Source organism: Notolabrus celidotus, chromosome 1 (genome assembly GCF_009762535.1).
Source record: "Notolabrus celidotus isolate fNotCel1 chromosome 1, fNotCel1.pri, whole genome shotgun sequence".
In the NCBI taxonomy this organism is placed as follows: Eukaryota; Metazoa; Chordata; class Actinopteri; order Labriformes; family Labridae; genus Notolabrus; species Notolabrus celidotus.
The window spans coordinates 37,906,487-37,930,551 of record NC_048272.1 but is presented as its reverse complement, the minus strand read 5'-3'; the positions used below and the strand labels follow the sequence as shown (position 1 = coordinate 37,930,551).

The 24,065-nt window shown below is 40.1% G+C and overlaps 2 protein-coding genes across 6 annotated transcripts in view; both read left to right on the top strand.

Moving 5' to 3' along the window:
- The window catches only part of LOC117815868 (constitutive coactivator of PPAR-gamma-like protein 1 homolog), a 29,042-nt gene extending 12,189 nt beyond the window's left edge, over positions 1–16,853 (top strand). For 3 of the 4 annotated variants that reach the window (XM_034687878.1, XM_034687869.1, XM_034687850.1), the window contains exons 6-16: positions 1,113–1,201; positions 1,303–1,547; positions 4,210–4,303; positions 4,382–4,603; positions 4,789–4,960; positions 8,264–8,513; positions 8,679–8,793; positions 9,466–9,675; positions 13,206–13,630; positions 13,721–13,817; positions 15,327–16,853. In XM_034687878.1, coding sequence (XP_034543769.1) covers positions 1,113–1,201; positions 1,303–1,547; positions 4,210–4,303; positions 4,382–4,603; positions 4,789–4,960; positions 8,264–8,513; positions 8,679–8,793; positions 9,466–9,675; positions 13,206–13,630; positions 13,721–13,817; positions 15,327–15,647 — 2,240 coding nt within the window. In that variant the 3' untranslated portion in view covers positions 15,648–16,853. The remainder of the gene's footprint in view (positions 1–1,112; positions 1,202–1,302; positions 1,548–4,209; positions 4,304–4,381; positions 4,604–4,788; positions 4,961–8,263; positions 8,514–8,678; positions 8,794–9,465; positions 9,676–13,205; positions 13,631–13,720; positions 13,818–15,326) is intronic. The other variant, XM_034687859.1, reaches the window with a different exon arrangement.
- A 3,135-nt stretch (positions 16,854–19,988) lies between these two features.
- phf2 (PHD finger protein 2) overlaps positions 19,989–24,065 on the top strand; it is a 50,854-nt gene continuing 46,777 nt past the window's right edge. The window contains exon 1 of one of the 2 annotated variants that reach the window (XM_034695412.1): positions 19,989–20,478. In XM_034695412.1, coding sequence (XP_034551303.1) covers positions 20,381–20,478 — 98 coding nt within the window. In that variant the 5' untranslated portion in view covers positions 19,989–20,380. The remainder of the gene's footprint in view (positions 20,479–24,065) is intronic. The other variant, XM_034695414.1, reaches the window with a different exon arrangement.

The window sequence follows — 24,065 nt, the reverse complement described above, 5'->3', positions numbered from 1 at the left end:
GGGTGAGATAGGATACAAGTGTGTCAGTGTGTTAGTTCCCCTGGCAGTCTAAGCCTATAGCAGCATAACTAAGAGCTAGTCCAAGCCTGAGCCAGCTCTAACTATAAGCTTTATCAAAAAGGAAAGTTTGAAGCCTACTCTTAAAAGTAGAGAGGGTGTCTGCCTCCCAGACCCTGACTGGTAGATGATTCCAAAGGAGAGGGGCCTATTAACTGAAGGTTCTACCTCCCATACTACTTTTAGAGACTTTAGGTACGACCAGCAGGCCTGCATGTTGGGAGTGTAGTGTTCTAGAGGGGTAACAGGGCACTATGAGCTCTTTAAGATACGAAGGTGTCTAGATTTTATGAGGAGCCAGTGTAGAGAAGCTAACATGAGAGAGATGTGCTCTCTCTTCTCGAGCTGCAGCGTTTTAGACCAGCTGAAAGTCAAAAAGAATCTCAAACAAATGGATGACTGATCTGCACGTTTAGCTCTCATTATACTCATCTCTACCTGCTCATGATGCTACTTTTATTATTCAAATCAAATTTTTTTTTACAAAAGATAAATATAAAACATTATGAAGTGACATTGTAAACACTGCATTGCATTAGTGAGGAACATGATTAGTGGTCTCACAGTCAGAATTGAAATCTACAAATTAAAAAAATGTTACTCCCTCAGAATAACATAGGCTGAGCTATTAGTATTTAAAGGAGTCTAAATAAACCCAAATGCCCCTGAATGATTCAGCTTCAGTTCCTTAAACGAATCATTCTCTTTTAACCCTTCAAGAGCTAGACCATTTTTAGGAGCGCCAGACTCTTCTGAATTTATTTTAAATAATATGCTGAATGAGACAAATGTGGTTTCAATGAAAGGCTGAGAATGTCCGCTGTAACTGAGTTTTTAAAGCTTGTTAATAGGATTAGCAGTTCAAAAGTGATCAAACATTTAAGAACAAGTAGCTGGTGGCAGCTTTCTAGGTCTTTGAGGGCTGCAGAATTTAAATGCCTGTTAATAGATCCCAACTGTATGTTGTTGTTGTTTCTCTCTGGTGATGTCTGTGCAGCAAGTCCAGACTCTTGTGGGTCTACAAGCTGACAGTAGTTTTTGTGTTTTTGTTACAGTGAGACCAAAACCCATGGGAGTGCCTGCTGCAGTGCCACCTCCAAAGATGCTCAACATTCCACAGGTGCCGCTGCCCATCCAGCCTGAGGTGAGCCTGAGACATCACAGTGTACAGTACTCAACACTGATTTCAACAAGATATCAAGCTCAATCACAAAGTCATGATTCTGTTATTCTTCTTCACTCTAGGTCCATCTCCCGTTCCTAGAGCCTTTGGGGGAGCCCGGCCTGGCTCTGGACTCAGTTGAGAGAGGCCTTACGGAGCAGAACAGCTTCAGCAACATTCCTCCTGAAGGGAAGCACACGCCGCTGTACGAGAGGTCCTCTCCGATCAACCCGGGCAAGGCGGGCAGCCCCAACCACACCAGGGCGTCCCTCCTCAACGCCTCCTCTGCATCATCCTCCTCGGAGAACGAAGAGAGCTCAACTGCCAAGTAAGGTCAACACAACTCAAGACACTGTCCACTGCTAGCTGCCATCTCCTGTCATGGAGAAACTTTAATAATGATGATAATAATAACAATACTTTATTCATATAGCACTTTTCAATACAGGTAACAAAGTGCTTCACAGTGGGCAACAAAAAACAAAACAAAAAGAAGTGCAAAGCAAAATGAAGAGATAAAAATAAAATGAAATGAAAACTTAAAAACATACAAACGCATAAAACTACGGAAGAGGATAAGGGCCACTGGAAAAAATAAATAAATGAAGGTACATTTTTTTGTATTATTATTATTATGAGAAAAGGGTCAGAATTCTGAGATTAAAGTCAGAATTATGTCTACTTTTAGTCTGAACTGAAATTAGTGAGTGGAAACAGGGATTTTTAAAAGAATCTCACTTTGAAAATATCCAAAATCATCACTAATATGCTACATTTCCAATGGCTTTTATTTTAAAATTCCAAATCAGGTGTAGCTCTGAATGGCAGCATCACATTTTGAAGTTTTATCCTTTCAGTCTGAATCAAAACATATCAGTGGAAACTGAGATTTATTGTAATACCAAATATATAATTACCAGGCACATTTTTATATTTCAGATGACTTTTATTTTGAAAATCCACCTTAGATTTATCCCGATGTCGAGTCAGACAAAATTAATGTGGACACTTTTCTGTGTTTTTTTTTACACTTGTCTATTGATTCGGGTTGTTGTGTTGGAATATTAGTTTCAAATGAGCTGCAACCATTACAATGTTCTGTTCTTTCAAATTGCTTTTAGTTAGAAAATGTAGAATCCATGTTTCTGCGCTATTACGGTAATGCCTGTTCTAAACACGCACAACAGAATACAGTGGAGGCTGGCTTGACCGCAGTCCTGCCGTACTCCTCCTGCACGCAATAAAGTCAAACTGACACTCTCCCTGAATGTCAGAAAAAACGACGTCAGAATTCTGACTTTTATCTCAGAATTCTGACTTTAATCTCAGAATAATTAAAAATAATAATAATTTGACCTTCATTTTTTTTTTTTTTTCAGTGGCCCTAATCCTCTTCTGTATAAAACAGACCCTTAAAATCAGAGCTGAAGTATATAGTATATGAAGTATATATGAAGTGTATAGCTTAGTATATGAGGTGGAACATGGGGTCCAAAAACACATTCCCCTTTAAAATGAACACTCCACATTTTGTGGAATAAAAGTTCCTTCATGTTTCAAATAAATTGTTACATTGCAATCACTTTTCAGTTTCAAGTTGTTTTTTTTTGCACTATATTAAAGCTGGGGTTGGCAGTCTCGGAAAACTAGCATGAATTTGAATGTAGCATTTCCTCAGGACTCTGTCTAACCCCTCCCCTCCTCCCTCAGAGCTCCTCCAAAACAACGCGCCCCCCCCCCCCCCGCTCACATGCACGAGCGCCGCTGACTTGCGACCGTATGATCGTGACTGATTCAAAACCGGTCCTCACCAAAACATTATCATAGTGAAAGTTAAAAACACAAACAAACATGGCTGCTGTTAGTACTCACAACTGTCATTCTAGCATTATCCAGTTGTACTGGTGACACGATATCAGGAGAAAAGTTATAACACATATAATAGCATATAACAGCTCTACTGTTTGTTAAACCTGTTCAGTGTCGATGCTCTTAATTCCTACAGTGTTGACGGTCAGTGAAGGCATCAGGAGAGGTGTAGAGTGTGTAAGCGGGAGAGAGGAGAGACAAGAGGAGAAGTTCTTCATTCATTCAAACATTGATTGTTGCTTTGTTGGTTGGCGTGATCACGGCCGACAGTGACCGGTTATTAAAGATCAACATGTTCATGAATCGGCTCGTCATCCCTACAGCGTCCGGACGGACGCTACAATAAATATACATTTTCTGTAGGACTTAGTAAATGTCATTCATTCTTCTGCCTGTCAGAGCCCCCATGGTGAGAGCTTTTTAGACTCTGATCCGGACTACAGTCCTGAGCAAAGCACCTCATCGGGTCAGAGGGGATAGGCCTGAGGTCGAGCGAGAGGGGCAGTCAGTAGAGTCAGGGGAAGCAGCGGCAGGGGATGGGGACTCAGAGTACACGCCGGGGAAATGTACGCGCAGGAGGCGGGCAGAACAGCAGGACAGGATTTGAATGGTTTAAAATTTTGGCACCCAAAAAAGGCTGATTGGTTGGTGTTTTCCCAGGTTTACTCCGGCTGTAGATAGCAGCTTTTCTTCACTCTTTTTTAAGAACACATTATGTATTGATTGCCATCAGGACATAAAGATCATTTTAACCAGTATAACAAAAAGTGTATCTAAATCTGACTACCAACCCCAGCTTTAAGTGATTTTATGAACATTTTACATTGTGTCCGACAGTTTTGGAATTGGGGTTGAAAGTATTTTCAAAAGACAAAACCCTGACACACCTCCAGTATACTTTCATGTTGAGGGAAAAGACCATACATGATCAGCATAACTAAAATGTGTTGATTTAATATGTTACAAAAAAGGTGTCTTTTGTGGGTGTCCAGTTTTAGACTGACGGTTGGTTTCTCAGTCTGTAGTTATTCTAATAAAACAGAAAAAACAGAGCAGTTCAAACTTTGCTCAACTGGATCAGTGGTTCATCCTTAAAAACTGCCTCACTGCTGTTTCTTCAGTCATCTTAGTGACCATAAGGGAGCATGGGAGAAAAACGGGCATACTCCACATCCTGAAAACCCAGCAGAGGGAGACCTGGGGGACCAAACCAAAGTGAGTAACACCTCAGGAACCTGCTACACCTGATCAGCCTGCTAGCTGGCTCACCCCTCCTGTCCCTTTTGTTCCCAGTGTGACCTTGGGGTAACCTTTGCCGCTGGCCTGGGTTCACAGTCTGGAGGTGTCCACAGCCTGAATCCCCAGATCCCATCCCTGCTCTCCATGCCCACCAGGAACCACATGGACATCACCATCCCACCACTCCCTGTTGTTGCCCCCGAGGTCCTACGGGTGGCCGAGCACAGACACATGAAGGGCCTTATGTACCCCTACATTTACCACGTTGTCACCAAGGTTGGGCTTATCTGCTGTCTTTGTGTCTTTTTATTCTAATGTGTTCATCTGAAACAAATCAATCATTACCAAGAAATCCCATTCCATGTTTTACCAAGAGACGTACTCAGACAGCATATTTGTGGTCTGTATAGTGCGCTGTGTCTGGCCTCCTGTAGTATGTAGGTAACAGTGTGTCTTTGCAGGGAGAGATTAAGCTATCTGTCACCATTGAAGATGAAGCTAACAAAGACCTGCCTTCAGCAGTGCAGCTGTTTCGGCCCATCCGTCAATATGTTTACGGAGTCCTCTTCAGCCTGGCAGAGGCCAGAAAGAAGGCTGAGAGACTCGCCATGAGGAAGAACTGCCTCCCTGAATGTGAGTCCTGTGATCAGAACACACCTATGTCACTGTTTCACATCTAAGACTGAGGTTTCTGGACCTGTGCTCAATAAGAGTCTCGGGAGTCAGTGATTGGTTTAAAATGGTAGAATACTCCCAGGGATACATGGTTGAAATAAAGTTTTATCCAGTACATCAATGATCACCTCAGATATTTATCACTGCAGTGGAAATAAGACAGTAATGGCTTCCATGTGAGATTGAGGTACAGGCTAAATCTTATTACTGACAGACTTTTTAAACAGACCTCCATCAATCAGGTACCTGCAGTCCACGTCAACATGCCTCAGTTTGGGTTCAAAAGAATACAAGCACATGAAAAACGCAAAAAAAAAACAACAGCAACTTTTTAGCATGGATGAGTTTGGTCTCAAACAAGCAAAAATATTTGTAAAGAAAAAGAATAAAAAGGGTGCAGGCTTGGTCTAATGGTTAAGTCGCACGCCCATAAAAGCCAATGGCCTGCTGTTCATTCAATCACTAAATCAATCTCTATTTGTATAGCCCCAAATCCCAACAAATGTTATCCTCAGGTCTAGACTGTACCCTATGTTCTATTATTAACAAAGACCCACATCAAAACAGGATAAGATCCAGTCCCATCTTACAGACAGGACTCAGTCTGATCTAATCTTAATCCACCATGAGCAGAGCACTTTGCAGCATTTAGCAAGTTACAGTGGCAAGGACAAACTTCCTTTAACAGGCAGAAACCTCCAGCAGGACCAGACTCGTGTTAGACACACATCTGCTGAGTTGGGGTAAAAAGCAGGAGAGTGTTGACTGAACAGATCCTCAGCTATATGCTTTTCAACAATAGCTTTGGTATGTGGATTAGAATATTTCACCAGCACCCTCATTCAGGAGTTGGAGTAAACTGGCATTGCTGAGTTTTGCAAGCCTGCAAGATGCTTTATCACCTTCCTTGTTTGCACACAGCGTTACGCTCTGGCTGAATTTAAAAGAACTAATCTCTTAGAGGGGATATGAAAGAAAACATTTACACACATTAGCACTTTTGGAGATAAATTAACAACCTAGGAGACTTCATTACCTCCGTCCCAGCCCTTCTGCTTTAATAGTCCGAGGACTGGAAGAGTGTTATAATTATAATAAGAATAATAATTATTATAATAATTATGATAATCATTTTCTTTGTAGAGCACTTTTCAAAAACCAAGTTGCAAAGTGCTTCACATGGGCAGCAAAATAAAACAGGCGGTTCATAAAAACACACAAGTCAAGATAAAGAAATAAAACATATTTTAAAAGACACAAAATTCCCCGTAAAGAACTCTAAAGGAATACAATTATTTTAAATATATTTCTTAAGACGGTTAAAATAAAATAAAGTCAAATAAAATTCAGATCAAATCTGGGAAGGCTCTGTGATAAAAGTATGTTTTAAGAAGGGGATTTAAAGAGCTCACTGACTCAGCAGACCTGATCTCCTCAGGCAGATGGGTCCAGAGTGTCGGACCCCTCACTGCGAACGCCCTGTCCCCTTTCGTTTTCATTTTAGTGTTTGGAATGAACAGTAAACTTCTGCCCGAGGATCTCGTAGGGTATTCAAAGGTCTGCTATATAGCTCGGAGTAAGTCCATATAGAGCTTTAAAAGTAATCAGTAAAATCTTAAAATCAGTTCCAAAATATACAGGGAGGAATGCAAGGAATCTAAAACCGGAGAGATATGGTCGTATTTTTTGTTTTGGTTATAACTCTGACAGCTTAGTTCTGTACAGTTTGGAGACGATCAAGGGATTAGTTGTGCAGGCTGCTAAAAAGACTGTTACAGTAGTCCAGGCGTGGTGAGATAAAAGCATGTAAAATTGTCTATGTTTCTTATCGGTGTAATGTCCATACAAACAAATCTGAAGCCTTAATGAAAGACGACTGTCCCATTTGGTGACTTAGTCAGAAGATCAAAGCAGAAAGAGGGGTGCTGTGTTTACAACAAAGACTTGAGATCTCTGCAGTCCTTTTTATTGAAGCCTGATCTAGTGCTGGGCGATATTGAAAATTGTTATCACGATAAAATGTTTCATATCAGTCGATATCAATAATTATCAATCATTATTTCATTTAAATTTAAATGTAAATTTTTGGTCCTGAGTGAGAGTTGAAGAAACCAGACAGTTTGTTAGTTTGTATCTGGATTTAGTTTTCTGATAAACTCCTTGAATCCAACATTTCTGACGGTGCTAACAGGAAGCAGGTCTTTTGTGTAAGATGAGATTTTTGGGAAGTTTTAGTTTGTAGATTCTTATTTTTCTCAGATTATTATTATTTCCATAATTTGATTTACATTTACAATAAAAATATATCAAATTATAAACTGTGTATCAGTTTAGTAGAGTATTGTTTTGAGTTGTGCTCTCCCCTTTAAGATTACTAAGGGTCACAGGCAGAGTGGTGTTGTTTCCCACAGTGCAGTGAATGCATCACGATTATTCATTGTTCAGTTGTCCTACGGTGGCGGTGGACATTAAACGTGTTAGAAATGCACAGCAGAAGTTGTCTCTGTGCTCTTCCTTTACCCACATCCTGAAAGTATATTTAATGAAGTGTATTAAGTTAATGGTTAAAGCAGAATCGACTCAGTGTCAGACTAACGACTCTGCTTTGAGCTGCTAGGTTTTGAATTTTTTTTCCATGTCGCTGTCGCTCCTCTCAGCTGTGTTTACATTCCGCTCCAAACGTCTTTAAGCCCCGCCTACCTCTCACCCTGCAACATGATTGGCTGTTGAATGTCATCTTCTTCATCTGTCTAATGTTGGGTGGCAACTATCGTATAAGGCTCATTAGCGCCCCCTCCCTTTCCAGTGGTTGGGAGGTGTAATTACATGTTTAAATACATTTTTCACATTTTTATCGAACATTTGTTTTATTTATATTGAGAAAAATTATATCACAATAATTATCGTTATCAAATTATCGCCCAGCCCTAGCGTGACTTACAGAGTGGCGCATTGGAACCAGCACATTGTGCCGCTGTCACTGAATATTCTACCAATACCAACCTTTGTCTCCTGGTTCTTGAAGCACTGTTCATATTCAATTTAAATAAAGATGTAATTTATCTGTGAGGTACATCATCAGTACGATACAGCCTCATAAAACATTACATTTTTCAGCTTTGAAACTGTTTTGAATTCAATATAGAGACCAAATGATTTGCAAACCATCATATTTAGTTCAGTTAACTCCAGTTCTTTATCTAAAAGAGACCCTGACATGACGACTAGTGACGCTAACCTCTCCAAAACGCTGCTCCACAGACACACACGTTCTTGTCAAAGAGTGGGCCGCCTACAAAGGCAAGTCTCCTCACACTCCAGAGCTGGTGGAAGCTCTGCCCTTCAGGGAATGGACCTGCCCTAACCTGAGGAAGCTGTGGCTGGGGAAGGCCGTGGAGGACAAGAACCGCAGGATGAGAGCGTTCCTGGCCTGCATACGCTCTGACACGCCGGCCATGCTGAACCCCGCCAACGTCCCCACGCCCCTCATGGTGCTCTGCTGCGTGCTGCGGTGAGTAGACCGCTGAAATCCTTGACCGTGTGTCACTTTACATTCAGAACATGTCTCAGATTTCATTGTGTAGGTGAGCGTAGTGTGCATTAAATGGAGAGTGAGGGAGGAAGGATTTATTCAGACATAATTATAACGATGTTAACCTTCTTTGTTTTGCTTCAGGTTTATGTTACAATGGCCGGGAGTAAGAATTTTGCGTCGTAATGAACTTGACGCTTTCCTAGCCCAAGCACTTTCTCCTAAACTTTATGAGCCTGACCAGCTGCAGGACCTGAAGGTGATTTTGTAGTGTTAATTATATGAGGAGTGTCTGAGAAAGCACATGAAAGTCCACATTATGGTCTGCTTTTATGTCTTAGTCTGTAAGCATGTAACTGCTCTTAATTTCTCCTAAATTGATGAGCCAATCAGCTTGCTCCTGTCAGATTTCATGTTGCATTGTTTCTCTGGACACTCCTCATATTCTGCAGACAAAGCAACCGGCTCTGCAAAACCTGGTTTTGTGGGAGCCTGTTGTTCCTGAAGCTCTAGCTTTGCACTAAAAGATGTATTTATGTAGAGCTTTAAGTGACTCGCAGGGGTTCCCGTGTCATGTGTGGATGGTTTATCAAACCTCAGACAGAGGCGTTGAAGCGCCTGTGCTCTGTTCTCATTCGGCCTCTTGTTGATATGAACCATCCACACAAGCTGTGCGCTTTGGTCCTTGTGGTCTGTCTGTGTGTAGCCCTGTCAGCCTGTCTGCTCTCTGCTGTGCCAGAACATCTCGGTTGTGTCTGCTGGCTTTTTGTGTTGGCTGGATTAGGTTGTGTTTCTCTGTATTTGTGCAGCCAGGAGTGAATGAGCTGTTTACGCTTGCTCTGTGCTTTGCTCTGCACCTCTGGTAGATGATTGTTCTGTCTTTCACTTTCAGTCTGGATGCTTAATAAGTCCAGGTGTTTCTTTTTAACAGATCGACAACTTGGACCCTCGAGGAGTCCAGCTGGCCGCTCTGTTCATGAGCGGAGTTGACATGGCTCTGTTTGCCAACGATGCGTGCGGACAGCCGATTCCCTGGGAGCACTGCTGTCCCTGGATGTACTTTGATGGCAAGCTGCTTCAAAGTAAACTCAATAGAGCCAACAGGGAGAAGGCCCAGCTCATTGACCTCTGTGATGGTCAGGTAGCTTCACACACACCACACACAAGTCAGCAGAACTACAGTGTGTCCCATCACAGGGCTTTAGCTGTTCAGAATCCATAGGTGGCACACAGAACAAGTGGAAACCTCCAGTCTTAAAATATGAAGCACATACGGAAGTGTTATAAACTGCAGTTCATCGAGCGTCAACTAGAGGCAGGCTGTAAAAACACCAGAAACCACATACACACCCATTCAAAGAAGACGATCTTTACAGCATTAATAAACATGTTTATAGCCGGGTTCAAAAAACGGCTTCGGTCTACGTCGCTAATTTCTCTATCAGCACACACTGTACGGGTTGAATTTTTTTCTAATGTAACGGTTCAGAAGATATTAAGATTACGAATTTTTGCCCAAATAAGGACATGACTGACTTGACTGTCAGGTAGGAACACATAGCTGTTAGCTAGGAGGCTCAAACCTCGCCTCTTTACGTCACACTCTTTCAGCATTTCCATTATGGCGCCAATGTTTGGCCTCAGAACAGCACTTCAGGAACAGATGGGTGACTTCACGGATACTACGTCCATTATCAATACAGTCTATGACACAGACCCGCCATGAGACCCACTGACCCCTAAATCAGAGGATCCTGCCTTTCCAAGTTCCCCGTTGCCAGCTTTAGATCAGACAGGTTAAAAGTTGTAATCCTATTCAGCTCTTAGTCTGAAAAACATTTGTCTACATCTTTGAAGAGTTCATAAACTCTCCTGGAAGGCGTTCATGTCGTTGCTAAAGCACGATTCTGACGAGACACATTTCTGCAGATTGTCTGAAGTCTTTGACTGATGGACAAATTCCACCAGATCCGGTTGGAATGGAGCAAATGGAGCGGGACAGGAAGTCAGGCACCAAAACAAAATGAAAATCCGGTTCATTTTCAGAATAAAACACTCTGTGTTATCACCAGATCGTATTTCACTTAACTACAACAACAAACCGTCATGATGAGCGGAGCCAGACCTGGAGTCAACAGGTCAGAGGTTTTCAGAGGACCAGAAAGACAACATGGATGAGGAGAGGAGGAGGAGAATCCTTGATTCAGTGATTACCGCAGGAAAACCTCCGTCACATGACTCCTGCTGTCTGGTGGTCCTGCTCCCTGCTGGCAACCAGTGGGTGTTGACGGACGAGAAGAACAGGACACAGATCTGGTGGAATTCCCATGTGATTTTTTGAGGCAGTACTAAGTTAAGAAATGTAAAAACCTGCCAGTACACCATGAGAAAGAAAACTTTAAGACCCTAAAATGCACAACACATCAAGAGCAGAACAACGTAATGACACAGTTATAAAAGCTTTTTTTAAATAATGTTTTAAAAAGAGATTTAAAATGAGAGACCGATGTAGCACGCTGGATTTCAGCAGGTGCGTCATTCCCGAGTTTAGGAGCCCGGACTGCAAAAACCTGAAAGCCCTTACTTTCAATGACTTAATCAATGCAGGTTAACATTTATGAAATCAGCTCCACTGGACGTGAAGTAGACTCATTCTGTTTACATCTGAAGCAGCTCATGAGATGGGATTCCCTCTCCCATTTAAGCCTCCTACTTTCTTGCAGTGGACTCTTTGTTAATCTCCTGTTGTCCCAGAGCACATGAATCATCTTTACAAGGAAACTCGCCTCTAAATGTCAGAAAGCAGAACTGCAGGAGGTATATGATGCTCTCATAATCATTTGTTCAGCAGCTTATTGTTGCTCTAAAACACTTCCTGGTCCATCAGGGCCTCCACCACTGTACAAACAACGCAGCTGAGCCAACATCACAGGCTGTTTGATACGCAGAGAGCTTGATTAAGAATTACTCGTGCGTGTGTACAGGAAAAGAAAACACTCAGCATAAACTGTAAATTAGATCATGATGAGCTCAAGCAAACCTGCACAGTCTACCACGTCAACAACAAGTCGAGTTCAGCCTGTCAGGAAACACCAGATGAGAAACAAACATGAACTTTTTATTAAGTTGTGTTTTATTTGGAGAGGAGAGGACAGAGGACAGAGGATAGAGGAAACTAGGAGATATGCTATATGGTCACATGACTTCCCCATGAGGCCATCCCTGCGCCCAAACGTGAACATTTTAAAGGGTTCTCCAATTGTTTATGTTTTAGACTTAACAGTTCTGCTCAGTTATGATAAAGACTGATAACTGACAGAAACAAGAAACAACAATGCAGCATTGAGAACATCTTCAGTCAAATACAAAAAGAAATACAAAAATTAAATCCGGGATGCAAAAAAAACTACCTCTAACTAAAATGTGAAAAATCTGACCTCTTTAATCATCGGCCCCGAATCCCTCACCACAACAACCAACAACTTCAACCTCTCCATCCACAATGCTTCCCTCACTCCGTCCTCACATGTTCACAACCTCTGTATTATTTTTGACTCCCATCTCACTCTGGAACATCACATCAATCACATCACCAAAACCTCCTTCTATCACCTGAAACATATCGCCTGTCTCCGTCCATCTTTCTCCTTCTCCACCGCGAAAACCCTGATCCATGCCTTTATCACTTCCAGACTCGATTACTGCAACAGCATCCTCTACGGCCTTCCTTCCAAATTACTCAACAAACTACAATATATCCAGAACTCTGCCGCCCGCCTGCTCCCGTGACCACATCACCCCTGTCCTCCAAAACCTCCACTGGCTCCCTATCAAACAGCGAATACATTTTAAAATCCTGCTCCTTAACCAGGCCCACTCCTACCTCACCGACCTGCTCCACCACCACACCCCCTCCCGTAACCTCCGATCCTCCGATGCCCACCTCCTCTCCCTACCACCTGACACCAAGCACCAAACCTGGGGGGACAGAGCTTTCTCTGTCGCCGCCGCCCCCCCACCCTCTGGAATGCCTTACCACTAAAAATTTGAAACTACCCCAACCTGTCCACCTTAAAAACACTCACTAAAACCACCTATTTAGAGCTGCTTTTAATGTATGATTGCTTTTAAATGTATTTGAAGCTTTTCATTCATGTTTTTATTATTTTGTTGTTTTATATGATGTTTTATCCTCTGTGCAGCATCTTTGAGTATTCAGAAAAGTGCTTTATAAATACAATTCATTATTATTGTTATTATTATAGAATCAACAAGATAGAAAGCTGACTAAAGACTGAGCTTAAGACATGAATCACTGTTAATTCCGTGGGAGTGTAACCAGTAGTGTTAGTGGAGGATCAGACACAACATCCATTAGACAACTTTTATTCTCAGAGGAGTTTAAAATGCCTCGAGCTGCAGTGAAACATATGTAGTGAATGTGTCTGTCTTAATGTAAATACCAACGCTTCCATGCCCCTCTAAAGGAAGGCCGTGTAGTCCACAAACAAACTTCACTTTTTTAATTAGAGACATCAGAGGTTATAAAACTGTGCAAAACCTCTTTCAGAGAACAAAGGAAGCTGATACCTGCTCTGTGATCTTAAAGGTTAATGTTGTTAGAAAGTGTTAGACCTGATGAAAAGAGTGATCTCTTGTCTCTCTCTTTAGGCTGAACTGGTTTCCAAGGTGGAGAAGATGCGCCAAAGCATCCTCGAAGGTCTTAACTTCACCCGACCACCTCACCCTCCACCTTTCCCCCCACCGCCAATCCCTCCTCCTCACGGGATGCCTTTTTACCCGCCCAGTGGCCCCTTCTTTCCCCCGCCCCCTATGATGCCTCCTCAGGGGAGAGGCAGAGGGATGCCTGGTAAGGGTAAACTGTGTAAAACTTACTCATACATTCTACTAGTTTTGAATTTGATGTTTAACTTTCGTTTTTTCTTCTTCCTTCAAGGGATGCAAGGAATGTCTGCGCAGGGTGGGAAGCTGGAGATAGCCGGCACTGTGGTGGGTCAGTGGGCTGGAGCTCGACGCGGCCGAGGAAGAGGAGGCTTCCCAATCCAGGTGGTGTCGGTTGGTGCAGCAAACAGAGGGTGAGTAGAAGAAGAGCATAAGATATGTTATGAACTTTGTGGCATATCTTTTATTATTTGATATTAAGGAGCTTTCTCTGCCGCCTGCAGTCGTCCCCGAGGTGTGATCTCCACGCCTGTCATCAGGACGTTTGGTCGCGGAGCCAGGTACCACACCAGAGTCTTCAAGAGTCAGACCGCATACTTGGTAAGTCAGTGATAAATCATTCTTCACTTGGGAGACATATGCTTCCACAACGTGCTAATAACGATCATTACAGTTAATGACACCTTTGTAGGATAGGGATTGTTAATCTGCCCCGTGCTTTCATGCTAATAAAAGCGCCCATCTGTCCGTGTCGTCAGACGCTGCAGAGGCAGTAATCAGAGAGGATACAGACTTGGCTCACATTCGATGATCTCCGTTTATTTGGAATAATAATCAATGAGCACACAATCCCACACATACACTTCAGACAGGGGGCTTTTTATGCAACTTGACATGAAGGTTGATGTTATGAAATCATCCAATCATCAAAATATGAGTCCAATGCGGAAGTGTTAAAAACTGCAGTTTGAGGATCCGCTTGAGGCTGGCTCCGGAAGTACCAGAAACCACATACACACCAATTCAAAGAAGCCGATCTTTGCAGCAGAAATAAACATGTTTACAGTCTGGTACAAAAAACAAGTGTAGTCTGGATAGCTCATTTCTTGATCGGCACACACTGTACGGGGGGTGAATTTTTTCATAACGCGGCAATTTGGAAGATATTGAGATTACGGGTCTTCCAATGAGAGGCACAGCTGACTTGATTGACAGGTGGGAACACTGTAGCTGTTGGCTAGGAGGCTCAAAGCCCGCCTCTTTACGTCACATTCACTCGACAGCAGTTATGACAGCAGTTCAACATTTCCAATATGGCTTCCGCCGCTAATTGGCTTCAAAACAGCGCTTCAGAAACAGATGGGTGACGTCACAGAGACTACGTCCATTATTTACACAGTCTATGGTTAGGCCTTGCTGTCCTGGAGAGAGGTACAGTATGCTGATGACAACAACAGTGAACGTTTGGAGCATGTAAGCCTCAGTCTTCATCATCACAGACTCAGTTAGTGTTTTGCTGCAGGTCGTCCTCCTCTCACCACTACCTTAATGCTCATATTCAGCTGAACTTCACATAAAGACAAAAACAGCCCATACATTATCATCAACAAATAGTGCTATAAGCTTATAATGCAGGATTGCTCCAAAAATTAATTTTCAAAATAAATGGATTCTGCCACCGAACATTTAAGCCGTGATAGTTCATTACAGAGCTGGAAAAAAACAAACTATAGGATGTTTTTCTGTGGGATGTGGGATTATCATATCACTTTAGACTAAGGTCATGATACAGCTGTTGCTCTTTTCTCTGTTTAATTACAGTGCAGAAACAGAATCCAAAGCAATTGTTGGAGCTTTCAGCACAGGATGAGTGGGAACTAAACAACCCCTCAGCTGGTCTTTGTGCTCTTTAAAACCCTTTAATTTGACTGCTAATTAACTTCTAAATTGCTCTCCACTCATTTTGTTTGTAACAAAAACCTTAAGCCCACATCTGTACTTCCACCATGTCAAGCGTTGCTTTAAAGAAGAATCCTCAGAGTCACAGTCGCAGCGTTTCTGTCTTTGTCATCAGATAAATAAACCCTCTTCTTCTCTTTCTCTTTTCAGCCAAGTAAGCCTTCTCATAAGCCTGCTCATACACCCGGACAAGATGCAGTGAAAGATAGAAAGAGGTCCAAAGCGAAGGAGAGAGATTCCCCCGCTGCACAGTGCGATGGCTCAGCTACAGAGAATGGCATCGAGGACAAAGAGCCACACCAGCTGAACGGAGATAAAGAGGAATGCAGGGCTCCCATCCAACCTGAAAGTGCCTTTAGATGCGACTCCAAGATGTGCAATTCTAATCCTCACTTAAATGCACTAAACGCAGACAGCAGCTGCCATAGAGATGAAAGTCTGGAGGCCACTGTCTTAAGTAAAGAAGAGTAAGCCTATTTTTCTAGAGAGGTGAAGGATGAAAGATGGAACAGAGTTAGATATCTGGGAGTTTGAGAAACCTACAGTCAGTGTATTCTTCCTCACTCAAAGAAAGGAGTTTCACCCCCTCTCAGTAAACACGAGATTTATCACACTGCTAGTTTAAGGACTTGTTCACTTCTTAATGTAACACTATTATTCTTCTTCGCATTAGGACATTAAAGCTTCAGGAGCTTTAATGCTGAAATATTTTAGTTGTTATGGGTTGATACTTTTCGTTATACGTTTGCATTAGTTATCAAGGTAATTAAGAAAAGGACAGAGCAACACATCTGCCTTGGTGTCCACTTTCACTTTGGTTCATATATAAGCAGCTGTGTCCATCAGTTTCACGTAATTTCAGCCTTTTTTTCTGTAATTGCTCAAAAATTCAGACACGAGAGATTCTGTCAAACTCTCAACTTCTTGAATCAAATACAGCGCTGTAGTGTGAGCGCTTCGACGAAGAGACCTTCTCTGCATGGTTCACAGATAAGAAGTGTAGTTATTATGCATGTAGACCTTTTTCTTCTATCATTACTGTGCCCATTTGCAAATGAATGACCCGGCTAACATCACTGATAGCCCATAAACGTTTTTAACTGTTGTAACAGATTTGTTGAGACTTTTATTTGTTTGTGATAATGACCTATGTTGCATTTGATTATAAAAACGCTAAAGTTATCAGCCACTTTGAAATAGTGAATTTACACAAGATTGTTCTCTGTTGTTTTCTGCATCAGTCACATATAAGTCTCATATACCTGAAATAATCCTGTAAACAGCTGTGAGCAGCAGAATCACTCTACATGTATCTGAACGCAGCACGCTCCACCTGCTGATTAAGACTTTATCTGCAGTAATCAACTTAGTGCTTCGTTCCAGTGTTGTTTTACAGTTCTACTTCCTTTACACCAGAACTGTCATCGAACGTTTCCACCGAATTCTTCTGAATCGTCCTTCTCATCCGTCACTAGTGATCAGACACACAGTGTACTCCCCCTGTCCCCGCAGGAGCTGAATAGGTAACCTTTGTAAGTGGATCAGTTTCTTCCTAACTCATGGAACGTAAAAGAATGAACTACTGTTGGGATTGATTGGATGTTGATGACTTGTGGCGTGGTGTATTTGAAGAAACTTAGCTACAATGCTTAATAAAACTATATTCTTTTAGTAGAAGCTGTTGGTGTCTCATTTATTTATCAATCATTGCATTAATATTTCTCCCTTTTTCTTCCTGCATTTTTAAACTCCAAAACTCCAAACTTCAAAAGCAGCGATGTAAGAAAATCTGCTCAACATGTAAGGCAAGGCAACTTTATTTGTATAGCACATTTCATACACGAGGGCAACTCAATGTGCTTTACATTAAAACATTTAAAGCATTGGAAACATTCAGACAAGCACAAAAGAACACAATTAAAATGACAAATAAAATAAAACAGAAAAGAAAAGGAAAATTAGAAATATATTAAAAAATAAAATTAAAATTTGCATTTAAAGCTATGTGGTTCATAATGACTAAACGCTGCTTCACCATGTTTCACTCAAGGGACTGAAAGCAGACTAGTACCTGATGACCTCAGAGGTCGAGATGGTTCATACAGTAGCAGCAGATCAGCAATGTATTTTGGGCCTAAACCATTCAGTGCTTTATAAACCATCAGCAGGATTTTAAAGTCTATTCTCTGACAGACAGAATCTAAGAACTGGAGTAATGTGGTCTACTTTTTTGGTCCTTGTTAGGACTCGAGCAGCAGCATTCTGTATGAGCTGCAGTCGTCTGATGGACTTTTTAGGGAGTCCTTTAAAGCTGCTGTGAGGAACTTTTAGCTTGTATCGATTTTGGCGCCCCCTTGTGGACAAAGTGATACCTCTTATCTCTTGTCCTGTACATGCAAAATAAGTGTCTTCAGACAATAACCTCATCCTGTTTTTTAATATTTAGATTTATCGCACAATGTGATTATTTGCAATGAAAACAGCCCAAAAAGGGTGTTTCTAAAGCGAGATGTCAATCATCTGTTCTGACACCTACCCCCTCAGAGCAGTTTCAGGCATTAAAATGACAACAGAGAAGGTATCAGTGTTGTTGTAGATGGTCTTGTTTGCTTTTGAGCGTCATAAAGAGGCATCAGTACCAGTTTCAGTCTGTTTCTCAGCAAGTTAAAAACTCCTCATAGTGCCTTTAAAGACACCGTTACAGTAGTCTAGTCTGCTAAAGATAAATGCATGGACGAGTTTTTCTGCATCCTGCTGAGACATAAGTCCTTTAAACCTTGATGTATTCTTAAGGTGATAGTAGGCTGATAAAGGAAAGAAAAATTATCAAAATTATATTTAAAAGGTTTACGTTCCAGGAACATTCATTATATGTTAAGATAAAATGCAAGAAATAAAGATTTATATAAAAAATGTTAAGACTGATAAAAAAGGTTGCTCACCTAAAAGTCATTATTCATCTTTTTCCAGAGCTGTCTTTGACAGCACACTGATAGGACTGTGACACAGAGCTGCAGGTGCTGGGAAAAGCTTGTAACAGGACCTTGAGTTTGAATTTAATTGGCAATTTATTTTCTTAAAAGCACATGAATGATCTCATTAAAAGAAAAAGAAAAAACTCTGATTGTTCTACCAATGAAATTAAATATTCAACAATATCTGTCGAACTAGTCATCAGCTGATGATGTGTACAGTAATGTGCACATAAACACTCTATCAAAGCAAATAGCTTCTGCACAGATAAATACTGAGTCTGAATACTCCAACCAGAGCCACAACAATATTTGAATGTTTTAACTAATCACTCCCTAATTTAAAATGCCTTAAAACCAAACTATTACACTTAACATTACATTAAAAAATGTCCATATCTCCTGGATCAAAACAATAATGTTGTTTGAATGCTATTTTCCCACTAGCAGTACATATGTGTGCAATAAAGAATATTATTGATAAATATATCTTTATTAGCTTAAATGTTTCCTAAGATTCTGACTCCAAATTTATAATGAGTTATTATCTGTTATAATAAAAAGTGATAACATGTTTAAATTTAATTAACTTCCATCAAATCGTATTTAAATATTTTAATGCATTTTCAAAATTACACCATTTTCATCTATTATGTTTACATTTTTAAATATCATTTTATTTCGTCATTTTTAACACGTGTTACATAAAACAAATTTTTATTTCATTTGAAATCTGTCCTTAAATAATCACACAATCATGATATGTACAGTAAAGAATATTATTGATAAATATATCTTGATAGGCTAAATTTTTCCTAAGATTCTGACTCCAAATGTATGAGTTAGTATCTGTTATAATAAAATGTGCTAAAATGTTTTAATTTTAATAACTTCTATTGAAACGTGTTTAAATAATTAAATTCATTTTCATTTAATATATTCTATGTTTTAGTTTTCATTTATTATGTTTCACTTTTTAAGTATAATTTTATTTGTTGATTTTTACCACGTGTTATGTCAAATACATTTCTGTACTTTAATTTAAATCTGCCTTTTAATAATCACACAAACATAATATGTGCAATAAAGAATATTTTTGATAAATATATATTTATTGTTTCTTAAGATTCTAACTCCTAATTTCTAATGAGATAACCAAATATAAATTATTATGTTATAATATAATATGCCAAACATGTTTTCATTTAAATAACTTCAATCTTATCATGCTTATAATTAATAATTTAATAATTTTCATATAATATATCATGTATTCATTTTCATTTAGTATGTTTCACCTTTTTAAATGTCATTTTATTTCATCATTTTTAACACGTGTTACATAAATCATATTTTTTATTTCATTTGAAATCTGCCTTAAAAAATCACACAATCATGATATGCGCAATAAAGAATATTATTGATAAATATATATTGATTGGCTTAAAGGTTTCTTAAAATTCTGATTTCAAATGTATAATATAAGTTATTATCTGTTATAATATAATGTGCTAAAACGTTTTAATGGTAACTGATGACCACCATTGAATCGTGTTTAAATAATTAAATACATTTTCATAAAATGTACCATGTATTCATTTTCATTTTTTGTGTCACATTTTAAATACAATATAATTTGGTATTTTTTTTTACCACGTGTTACGTAATATATAATTGTATTTCATTCGACTTCATCAGCTAACATTATGCATTATTACACTAAGAATACAATGTTCAACTTGCATCAATGTTTCTGCTTTAAAACGTGCTGTGAGATAAAGAATATAAAATAACGTCACTTATATCTGCATTGTTGATTGATCCGGGCCTTCATTCATCTGATTTGAGCTGCTCGGATTTAAACCAGCTCCCCTGACGTAACATTCACAGTTATTTATTTATTTATTTATTTATTTATTTATTTCGCAGCGACATCGAGGCTACATTTTCCTCTGGCTCCTAATATGAGCGCCTCGGTGCCGTACAGTCACCAGGGGGCATGCACATAGTAATGATAATAATAATGCATTTGAGGAAAGTCTGCTACGAAGAGCCTCCATCGAGTCCACCACGCTCCGTGCTGTGATGGTTTAGGTCTAGGTTGATGTGTCCGTCCGGCGGGTCTGCCCCTGGCTTTCTTTCTGGGGAAGATCATATTGGATCATATTGTTTGCAGGACGTTGTTCCTCCTGCAGCCCCCCCAGTCTATCCCGACGTAGTTGTGAATTGAACATGGCGACTGTACCAGTATATTGCATCTGCAGATTACCTTACGACGTGACCCAGTTTATGATCGAGTGCGATGCTTGCAAGGACTGGTTCCACGGCAGGTAAGGAAACATTGCTCACTGTGGTGTTTTTGTGGCGGGTTGCATTTGTGTAAAACAAACAAAAATGGAGGTCTGGGTGTTTGACAGCTTTGTGGCTCTCATGCCCGTCTACATCTGAAGAGAGGCCGCTCGGAGAAGAAGGAGAAGAAGGCGGAGTTAAACAGAGCTGACCGGGGTTGGGACATTTTGTCGTGAATAACACTAAACAGACTATCATTATAAGAAGTTAACGTGGATTCTAGAGGGATTTCTGTGCGGGCTTCGTGTTTTTATGGCGCCTGATGGCTCTGAAACGTCCCCGCAGAGCCCCACAGAGAGCCGGACCCGCTGCAAGGAGAGGCAGCGGGGGAAGCCGAGCCTCGCTGCTCATGTCTCTCCTTCTTCTTCTTCCTCTTCCTCACCGCCTTCAGACACATATTCTGCTTACATTGTATCTAAGTGTTGTTACATTGTAACCGTGCTGCTGTTTTTACAAAGCACGGTTACAAATCACGACCGGAGTCTGAGCCCCGAGCAGCCTTCCTGCCAGGCGGCAGAATGGCTGACAATAGCCCGGCTGACTGGATCCCTTAAGCTCCAGCAGCTCATACAACAACAGTATATCATCCATACACTGAGCTTATTTATCTGTATCTGCTCCTCTTAGTGTGAGCTGCACGGGTTCATAGTGATTAAACGTGTATGTATGGCTCATCACTTTCCCCTCCGTACATATGCTGTTGTGGTCTGATCCGGATCCCTGTCCTCATCATGTTTCTGTCCCTCCTGTTGTTGGACTTGCTGCTCCACGAGTCTGCCTCGGCTCTGCGCTTTGTTTTGTGTGTTTCATGCTGCTCGGCGGCTCTCATGGTGTCTAATTGGTAATAGATGATTTGTTAATCGTGTTTCCTTTGGTGAACAAGCCCGTCAGAGCGATGAAGAGTATTTACGCGCCTGAACGTTAACCCTTTCATGCTCCCCCTAGCTGCCCAGACTTCACACTGTTATTACATTATGGTGAATGAGAGGCTGGAGATCTGTCATGACCTTCAGTCATAGTCAGCATAATGACTGAAACATTTACACTGATCATTACATGTAATGCCATATCATCATCATCATCATCATCATCATGCTTTCTGTGTCATATACAGTAGAATTAATAAATGCATGGGGATGAAAGGAAAGTATTCATGTGTAAATGTTAAACATAATTGTGTTGGCATAAAAAGTTTGTAGCTATGGGTTGCATCCTTTCTATTGCACAGAATCATATAGATAACAGATATAGTCCTCCATGATGACATATCTTAAAACTATTGTTCTGAAAAATAGCAGGACCAATTCAAGTTGATTTTGAAATAAGCTGTAAGTAGAGCTGATGTGTTCGCTGTGCTGTCTTTCTAAAATGATGCAATAACACATCCACCTTTAATGCTCTGAGGAACTGTTTTCACACATGAGATGCAGTCACTTCAGAGGATGTTGTTTCTTTGTCAGGAAGTAACTAAAAATGTATTTATATAGCACTTTTAAAAGGCAGAAAAAATGAAACCAAGCCAGACAGAATCAAAATAGCTATGCAGAAATAGTCAGACAAACAAAGAAATAGACAGACAACCATATAAATGATATACTGTAGGGCAGGGGTTCCCAACTATTTAAGCCTGCGACCCCCACTGTCCCTCAGAGTGATTTAATGTGGCTTCATTTAGCTGGTCTGCAGAAAATAAGCCTACCTGTATGAGCATGTGTCTGTGTTTCCTGTGCCGTTATGAATGAACCTACTGCTACTGATGCTTTTGATAATTAACTGTTCACTAACACTGAACTTAGGAGTCATCTGGCAAAAAGAAAGGCAGAAAACTCATTACATTTTATATTTTCAAGGTTTTATTTCAAGTTTAGCTACTATTTTTGTAGATATTTCTTACTATAAATGGGTAAAATGTATTATTTTTAGATAACTTTGTCATTTAACTTTTTTATTGCATTTGTTTAGTATTTCTTTGTTCACCACAAGTTAACAAATTATATTTAAGTAATACAAAACCAACAAAGAGAAGAAAAAATAAAAGTACAAAAAAATACAATAATAAACAAATACTAAACACAGAATAATAATTAACAGGAAGATGAACATAAGAAAACATGGTAAATAAACAAAAATAAATAATAATAAATATTTTTAAACAACTTAAAAAAAAAGGCATTCTTGAACCCCTGCTCTGAGGAACTGTTGTATTCACACATAAGATGCAGTCCCTTCAGAGTATGTTGTTTCTGTGTCAGTAAGAAAGTAAGTACACATGTATTTATAAAGCACTTTTAAAAGGCAGAAAAAAATTAAACTAAGCAAGACAGAATCAAAATACATGTGCAGAAATAGTCAGACAAACAAAGCAATAGACAGAGAACCATAGAAATGATATACTTTAGGAGGTTCTATGAAGGCTTGTGTGTTTGTGTTTTCAGTAATATCTGAAAGCTGTGAACAGATTCAGCAAACCTGATGACTCGAGGGAGCAAATTCCAAGTAGACTATTTATGATGTCTATTGTTATATGATAGAGGCAACAGTGTGCAAATAATTGAATATCATATATTGTATCTGAGCTCCGTTTTTCTCAGATGAGATAAGCTTTACTACACCAATCTATTACAGTCTGGTATTTGACATGTGATGCACATTTATGTGAAAGGAAGAGGAAACTGGGTAATCTCATTTTAAAGCTGTAAAATATCCTCGATGGGTTTGTGTGGTGTGTAAAAAGGATTTTCCTGGTTGCAAGAAAAATGTATGAATGCAAACAGGCCAGCAGGCATGCAGCAGTGAGCATGTATGTAAGTCTCGTGCTTAGATGTGGTGAAAGTGGAGCATTTTTTGAAACTGCCGTAGAGTCTGGTTTCAGTTTCTCTTCGTACTGGTCCAGCACAGTTTGAGGCCTGTTGAGCTTCTGCAAGCCACCTTCCATCAATATACTGCTTCAGCTTCAACACTGACTTAATGTTTATCCAGAAGTTTGATGTTTCACAAAAGTCAGCTTTTAATCTGCTTAATATTTTCACCATTAACTAAAAACTATACCTCCTCTAAGCTTTTAGCCTAGTTTAGGCCTTTATAATATCAACAAATTAATGGTATCCAATTTAATCCCTGTGTCTCATTAACCACACTTTTTTGATTCAGACAAGCTGTGATAAACCTACCCTGAGTAGTTAGCGACAAAGCAAGCTACTAAGGGATGTCAAATATCAGTCCCTAATTTAATTTCACTACTCAAGACCAAGCAGCAACCTCTGGCTTCGAGAATTGAAGCCCATGCAGAAGTGTTAAGAACTGCAATTCATCAAGCGTCCACTTGAGGCTGGCTTCGGAAGTACCGGAAACCACATGCACACCGATTCAAAAAAGACGATATTTACAGCAGAAATAAATATGTTTACAGCCTGGTACATAAAAACGAGATTAGTCTGGATAGCTCATTTCTCTATAGGCACACACTGTACGGGGGGTGAATTTATTCATAACGCAGCTATTTCGACAATATTTAGATTAAGAGTTTTCCATTATGAGAGGTACAGCTAACTTGATTGACAGGTGGGAA